At 47.8% G+C, this 8,012-nt stretch overlaps 1 protein-coding gene across 1 annotated transcript in view; it reads left to right on the top strand.

The window, feature by feature from the left end:
- Positions 1-443: 443 nt before the first annotated feature.
- The window catches only part of ANGPT4 (angiopoietin 4), a 71,065-nt gene continuing 63,496 nt past the window's right edge, over positions 444-8,012 (top strand). Inside the window, exon 1 of the mRNA XM_054979047.1 lies at positions 444-899. Coding sequence (XP_054835022.1) covers positions 579-899 — 321 coding nt within the window. The 5' untranslated portion in view covers positions 444-578. The remainder of the gene's footprint in view (positions 900-8,012) is intronic.

Below are 8,012 nucleotides of genomic sequence, written 5' to 3'. Positions count from 1 at the left end.
TAGCCAGCTTGGTATAGACTTCTACCAACCAGCTCAGTGTACACTTTTTAAATACTCTGAAAAACAGTCCAGAAAGATTCTCAGCTTGTAGTTGTTAAGTGCGTTGTTACAGTTATTCTTGTTAGCATATTAAAAACAATAAAATAGAGTTTTTTCTAGTAGATAGAGTTTGTGTATATAGTTATTTCTTTGCATTGGAGGGTAAGTCTAGAAACCTCGGGATAGGAAAGGAGGGTGGGTGGGTGGGGGGAAGCTCTGAAGTGTTCTGGTTTTGTTTTGTTTTTTAAAGGCTGGCCAATATTGCTGCTGGAGCCACCATCGTGTTTTTAAAAAGGGCTGGGGGGATGCTAGAAAGAGAGGAGAAAAGGGGAGGAGGGAAAGGCAGAGGGGAAGTGCTATATTTCTGGAATTTGGAAGAAGGGAGAGAGCTGTTGTGCTTTGCGAAGGAAAGCTGGAGGCCACTGCAGCTTCTGCCACCTGGTGCTCCCAAGGAGGCCAGTCATTCATTCTCAGCAGCCGCCTCTGCCCCCAGACTGAAGGCTGGACTGTTGGAGCCGTGTGGGGGAGCTTCAGGAAGCATGTGGGGGATTGTCTCTCTCGACGTTTTGGCCTTTGGCTCCTTGCTGGCAGCTTTCTGGGTTGAGGGCAGCCAGCGGAGGGCACTAGAGGCCGGGATCCGCCGGAGATCCCACCGGGTTCAGCACGGGCGCTGCAGTTACACCTTTGTCCTGCCGGAGGCCGACCTGCCCCCTTGCCAGCATCCCGGGGAGACCTTCAACCTCAACGCTCTGCAGAGGGACTCCCCCCTTGGTCCTTCGCTACGGAGCACCGACCAGTCTGCCCAGCGAGTCCAGCAACTGGAGAGGGTCTTGGAGAACAACACGCAGTGGTTGCTGAAGGTAAGGGGGCAGTGGGGAAATGTGTGGCTTGGGTTCAAGCTGTACCTTCAGAGATAGAGACCGTGAGGCTTGGAGTGATACAACGGCTAGGAAAAAGCACTTTCCTCATACTCAAAAGCACCCGCATTAGCCTGTAGGTAGAGGGGGAAAGTTCTGTGATGTGTACAGTCGTGGTTAGAGTGTTGGACTAGGATCTTGGAAGACTGGGTTCAAAACCCCGTTTTTCCAGAAAACACGGTGGGTGACATGAGGCCAGTGGTTCTCTCCCAGCCTAACCTGCCTCACTAAGTTGATAAAAGAAGGAGCTTGATATGAGGCCTGGTATTTCACCATGGAACACGGGCCTGACCTGGAACGGCAGGAGGAAAGTGTGAAGTGAAAAGTCCTTCTGGCTAGCAACCCCGAAGAAGCTTACAGATGCCTCTCAGCCTCAATCTTCTTATCTGTAAAAGCAGAAGCCTAGAGGGAGTGCTGCTTTCATTTTCCATATTCTGCACCACAAATAGAAACTGTTTGACATCCAGATTAATTCCTTGCTCTGGTGCCATATTTGCAAAAGAGTCGACTCAGTTGGGGAAGAAAATAAGTATCTATTGGAAGAATAAATAATTATGACAGCTTAACCAGAGGGGGAAATAAAACCCCAAACCTGATTGCTTTCAAAAGTCAGTAGACTTGTTGGGACATTTGCCGGCTGGAATAAATCATTACAGTGAAAAATCACACTAATGCAAGGGCAAGAAATGTAAATAATTTTATTGGCATGTCTAACCATGTAGCGCACTAGTTAGAGTGCTGGACTATGGGTAAAGGTGTGCAAGCACCAAGTCATTACTGACCCATGGGGGGACATTGCATCACGACATTTTCTTGGCAAACTTTTGTTACGGGGTGGTTTGCTATTTCCTTCCCCAGTCATCTACACTTTACCCCCAGGAAACTGGGTACTCATTTTGCTGACATTGAAAGGAGGGAAGGCTGAGTCAACCTTGAGCCGGCTACCTGAACCCGGCTTCCGCCGGGATCGAACTCAGGTCGTGAGCAGAGCTTGGACTGCAGGACTGCAGCTTACCACTCAGCGCCACGGGGCTGCTCTGACTATGCCGGACTATGACTGGGAATATCCAGGTTCAAGTCTGACAGGACAAAGATGGAGTAAATTGTTCCAGTTTCATAGGCGGTTTCAAAATAGCCACTCGCCTGGTTCCCTGTGACAACTTAAGAATTCCTTCTAGACAGGCAGGCTGTTTTTTGTTTCTTTTTTGTTGGTCTTGCACGCTATCCAAGTTTAATGTATTGTCGAAGGCTTTCACGGCCGGAGAACGATGGTTGTTGGGGGTTTTCCGGGCTGTATTGCCGTGGTCTTGGCATTGTAGTTCCTGACGTTTCGCCAGCAGCTGTGGCTGGCATCTTCAGAGGTGTAGCACCAAAAGACAGAGATCTCTCAGTGTCTGGGTACTCTGAGAGATCTCTGTCTTTTGGTGCTACACCTCTGAAGATGCCAGCCACAGCTGCTGGCGAAACGTCAGGAACTACAATGCCAAGACCACGGCAATACAGCCCGGAAAACCCCCAACAACCATTATCCAAGTTTAGTTTCAGCTAGTCGAACATTTCATGTTGGCTAGTACTCTTAGCATTTCGATGTTAATTCGCATCAGTGAAAAAGTTCCACAGCTGACCCAGAGATAGAGTCCTGTTTGGCCTAAGAGGGATTTATAGAATTTGGCATGAATATAATTATCATTCCTAACAAATTGCCGGTGAATATAATAAGTGGGGTGTGAGCAAGCAAGATGGAGCAGTGCCACTGAACATGTGAAGAGTGTCTCCCCTTCCTCGTTGAGTAATGAACTATAGATGCTGTCTGGAGAGTAGCCCAGAATATTGGACAGAGTTGGCCCCATCTTCCTCTGCCTCGCAGCTCGGATCAGGGCCTAAGGCCAGTTGGTGTGGCTTCCAAGCAAGAGCGTCCTGCAGTTTGCAGATTCACTCATTTTGTTTGCATGTCTTGCTTCCAAGGGTCATGTCAATTCATATCCTCCAGGAATTCCCGCAGGCCAGTAGCCAGATGTGCATGCGTGCATGTGCGCACGAGGACGGGGAGGCTAAACATGCCAAAGAGGAGAAAGCAAAGTACAAAAATCCCTCTCTGTTTAAAGTTATTGCAAACACTAGTTTCAAAGACACACGAGCATGTGAACATGTGAAGCTTGGTTTATACCGAATCAGAGCCTTAGTTCATCAAGGTCAGTATTATCTATAGACAGGGGTCATATTTTAGAAAAAGAGCTGGAGGAACTCATTAGCATCATTCATTAGCATGGCTCATTAGCATATGCCATGCCCCTTGCCATCGCCAGAAGTGGTTCATTTGTAGGACTGATTTGCATATGCCACGCCCCCTGTCATCACCTATCCTGGCTGTTTTGGACCCAATCCTGGCCATTCAGGGCTGAAATTGGTCCCAAAATGGCAAAAAGGGGCTGAAAAGGGCCGAAAAGGGGCCCAAAATGTTCAGGATTGGGCCACTGCTGAGCGGGAGAGTGATCCACCACCCGTCAGAGGTCCAATCCGGGCTGTTTCGGCCCCAAGCCAGGACAAAACGGGCCCCAAATGGCCGAGAGTCAGGTGGGCGGGGCCACCTGTCATGTGACCTCTTTGGGGAACTGCCGGAACTGCATTCCTGTGCGTTCCCCCTCAAAATGAGCCCTGTCTATAGAAGTGGGCGGTGGTGTGCTTGACTCTTTTAGCTGGAGGTCTCGGGGATTGAACTGGGGACATTCTGCATGCCAAGCAGAGCCACACCCACTGAGCCACCACCCAACCCCAGGAAGATGAGTTAGCTGCGTGACCAACATCCCAATGCCCTTGCACTATTTTGCTGGGGGGGGGGCATTGGAAGATGGGTGCAGATAGACTTCTCGCTGAGCAATTGAATATTATGTGCACATTTCCTCTGATTAACAGAGCCATCCTAAACAGAGTGACTCCAGTCAACACCCATTGATATCAATGGATGTAGACTGGAGTAACTCTGCTTGGGATTGCACTGTAAGTAAAAGAGCTAGAGACAATTTTGTTTCTCAGAAATATTTCAGATCAAGTGTAAGGGGGTTGGGCAATTTCTGAGCAAGCCAGCCTAGTCCCCCATGGCTACAAGCTCAGGTTTAGATCCAGAGGAGTTAGCCGTGTTAGTCCGTAGTAGCAAAATGGTAAAGAGTCCAGTAGCACCTTTAAGATTAACCAACTTTATTGTAGCTTAAGGTTTCGAGAGCCACAGCTGACGGAGAGAGCTGTGGCTCTCGGAAGCTTAGGCTACAATAAAGTTGGTTAGTCTTAAAGGTGCTACTGGACTCTTCGATATTAAGTTCAGTTTTGAGACCATCAGTCTGAAGAACAAGAGATGGTCACAGCAAAGAGAAAGATTTTTTTTTTCTCCCAGGCACCATCTGACCTCACATCGGCCACCCGAGCAACGGCTGCTGACGTCAGCCCTGCAAATAACTCCGTCCCAGATTGGCTCAGCCGAACACTGGAATGAAATTTGCACCCCATAGGGAACTGAGTGGGATTTGGGGCTCCTTCTCTTCAGAGAAATGGAACGGGGGCCGTGGAGAACAATCCTGACCATCTTTAAGCATCCCCCCCACCCCTGTCCAAATAAGCATTCCAAATGGGATAAGCTTCATCAATCCCGCTTTCCTAAAGGTGGCTCCTGGGAAATCATTGGCTCTCTGTTTCGCTTTGGCAGAGAAGTGGCAGGGAGAAGCAGGAAAAGTCTGGGATGCTTTGCTGTAGGGTTGCCAGCTCTGGGATGGGAAATTTCTGGAGATTGTGGAGGCAGTGCCTGTGGAGGAGGGAACAATTTGGGGACAGCTTTTCGTAGAATATATGGTATACTGCCGAGTTTGCCCTCTGCGGCTGCCGTTTCCTCCAGGGGAGATCGGCTGTAATTCCAGGAAATCTGGAGGTTGGCATGCCCTCTTTGCCAACCTACCTGCGCACAAGCACTGCAGATTCATGCAGGAGGGGAGCAGCTGCGGCAGGACATGCCTGCATCTCTATCACACTTGTGGTGTGAATTGCGGACACAAATCACCCAGGACATCTACCCCAGAGAGTAGAAGTCATTGAATGTCTTTCACTTGCAGCTGTTCTTTACAACTGCCAACAGATCCACAGTGTGATAAAGCATTTTATTAGATAAAGTGACGATGCAGAGAGGAAAAGCAAAAGCTAGGGCCAGTTTATTAATGCCTCCCCCTTCAGACGAAAGGACAGGGCAGTTCTTGCAGAATTCATGGATCTCTCTCTCTCTCTCTCTCTCTCTGTGGACCAAGCTAGAGGTGATGCATTACACTTGAATGGCAAGTGAACAGACTCACATGTATTCCTCCCTGTTCACTTGTGCTCCACTTGTGCTCCACTTGATCACATAGTGATCACATAGGGCCAAACTACAAGTGACGAATGACACTTGAACGGCAAGCGTGTTTCTCCCTGTTCACTTGCCCTCCACTCAATCCACTTGTCGTTCAAGTGTCATTCTTCACTTATAGCTTGGCCCATAGTGATCAAGCGGAGCACAAGTGGAGTGCAAGTGAACAGGGCAGAATACATGTGAGTCTGTTCACTTGCCATTCAAGTGTAATTTGTCACCTCTAGCTTGGCCCTGTCTCTGTCTCCCTCCCTCCCTCTCTCTCTTGCCTGTCCTTTCCCCAAGGAACTTAGAGCAGCCTACATTTCACAGCATTTCCTCCATTCTATCCCTACAACAAACTTGTAAGGTAGGACAAGATGAGAGACACATTCAAGGTGATAATGGTGAAGATTATTTTTCTAATTAGAGCTGAAATGAAATGTTGCAAAATTTCAAGCTGGGGCTAATAATGTTTGGGAGGAAGAGCAATGTGCAATCCGATAGGGGGGAGGGCATGATTCAGTGGGATCTGGGCTGAATCCACATTACCTCCGCGTGTCCCGGTGTTGCACTAAATGTTCGCTAAACACCCGGAAGTATAGCGTCTTTCTAGCGCGATTGAAAGACGCTATACTTCCGGGTGTTTAGTGAACATTTAGTGCAACACTGGGACACGTGGAGGTAATGTGGATTCAGCCTGCTAGAAAGACGCTATACTGCCGGGTGTTTAGCGAACATTTAGTGCAACACTGGGACGCGCGGAGGTAATGTGGATTCAGCCCGCTAGAAAGACGCTATACTTCCGGGTGTTTAGCGAACATTTAGTGCAACACCGGGACACGCGGAGGTAATGTGGATTCAGCCCGCTAGAAAGACGCTATACTGCCGGGTGTTTAGCGAACATTTAGTGCAACACTGGGACGCGCGGAGGTAATGTGGATTCAGCCCGCTAGAAAGACGCTATACTTCCGGGTGTTTAGCGAACATTTAGTGCAACACCGGGACGCGTGGAGGTAATGTGGATTCAGCCCAGATGTGTTGTGAGCAGGGCTGTCATCTGATCGAAGCATCTTCCCCACAATTGTAAGGCTGTTTACACAAAAGTAAGTCCTATTAAAGTCAGTGGGGATTACTCTGTGGGAAGTGTGTTTCTCAGAGCCAAGCTACAAGTAACGCCTGACACAGGTTATACACTTGTCAGCTTCCCTCAAGTTTTGATGGGAAATGTCGGCATCTTGGTCTTACAGCTTGGATCTCCATTTAATTGAAGTTTACAGAACCCCCCCCCCACAGCCCCAGCAGAGGGGAAGGGGGGCGCCCGGCGAGAGCCCAGCACCTGCACTCCCCTCCCAACCGCATGTTCTCCCTCCCATAGAGTGCCACTCTGTAAACTTCAATGAAATGGAGAGCCAAGCTGTAAGACCAGGACGCCTACATTTCCCATCAAAACTTGAGGGAAGCTGACAAGTGTCCAACTCGTGTCAGGCATCACTTGTAGCTTGGCTCTCAGTCAATCAAATAAGCTTTAGTTGCTTAAAAACCGATAGATTACATTTCCCGTACATTGAAACATGAGTCAGCCAGTAGTTCTTAAGTGTACTTTGATTTTAAATGATGCACACGGATGCCTGGGAGGGGGGGGGGAAGCGTTAAAAGAGGCATTCCTTTATTTGTGAGAGAGGAGGGTGGGAGGGGGTGCCTCTTCTAGGCATTTGCCACCTGCGAATGATCTTTTTAAATATGTTCTTACAATGAAAATAATTACCATCTTTAAAGTCTGTGGCCTGGTGGATTCAGCACTTTTTGTAGCTGATTTTTAAAGAGTTTTTGGTAAAAACAAAGAACGGATTAACAATCAATTAATTGACTAAAATTGCCAACAAAGGTGGTACAAGCAAATATGCAAAGGTTGCTTTCCCCTATACGCTGGAGAGCAGGAGATCTTCCGGCCCCTTTCAGTTCGAAAATCAAATTCCAAACAGTTCTTTTTACTGGGGAAGGCTGTGGCCTTAGGGTGAGCCCTAGGAGATGCTAGGGACAGGGGCTGGAACTTGGAAGCCCTTCGTGGCTGTTCATTCCAAGGTTTGCTTGCGATGACAGCGAAATGCTCTGCAGATGCCAAGAGGCATTCTTCTCTTTGGGAAATCTGCAGCTGCGGAGACAAAACCATTCTTATTTATTTATTTATTCTACTCTGTATTGGATTCTTGCTATTATTAAGGCCATTTCCACACATCTTACCTGCCTGCAAAATATTGCGTGAAAGATCTCAAAGACAGTGTCTTCTTGCGCGAAATTGCACCAGGAAGATGCAATTTTGTGCAAAACTTCCAGATAACAGCGTCTTTCCTGGTCTTTTGAGCGATGTTCCACAGGCAGGCAAAACATGTGGGAAATGGCCTATGTTTTTAAAACATATATCTATTTACCCTATGGCCTTGTTTATGGAAATGTCCTTGACACTGTATTGAAATGTTTTTGATACTGATTGTACTGATCTCATACTATGTAATCCGCCTTGAGTCTCAGTGAGAAAGGCGGACTATAAATGACATAAATAGATAAAAATAAATAAATTTATTTATTGTTAGCGTGCCTTTCTCCACGACGGGGTCCAATGTGGCCTCTTCTCCATTTTATCTTCAACCTTGTGAGGTAGGTTAGACTAAGAGTGTGTGACTGGCCCAAGG

This window comes from Eublepharis macularius, chromosome 5, assembly GCF_028583425.1.
Source record: "Eublepharis macularius isolate TG4126 chromosome 5, MPM_Emac_v1.0, whole genome shotgun sequence".
In the NCBI taxonomy this organism is placed as follows: Eukaryota; Metazoa; Chordata; class Lepidosauria; order Squamata; family Eublepharidae; genus Eublepharis; species Eublepharis macularius.
The sequence above is the reverse complement of the archived record's forward strand: the minus strand, read 5'-3'. Positions and strand labels throughout refer to the sequence as shown.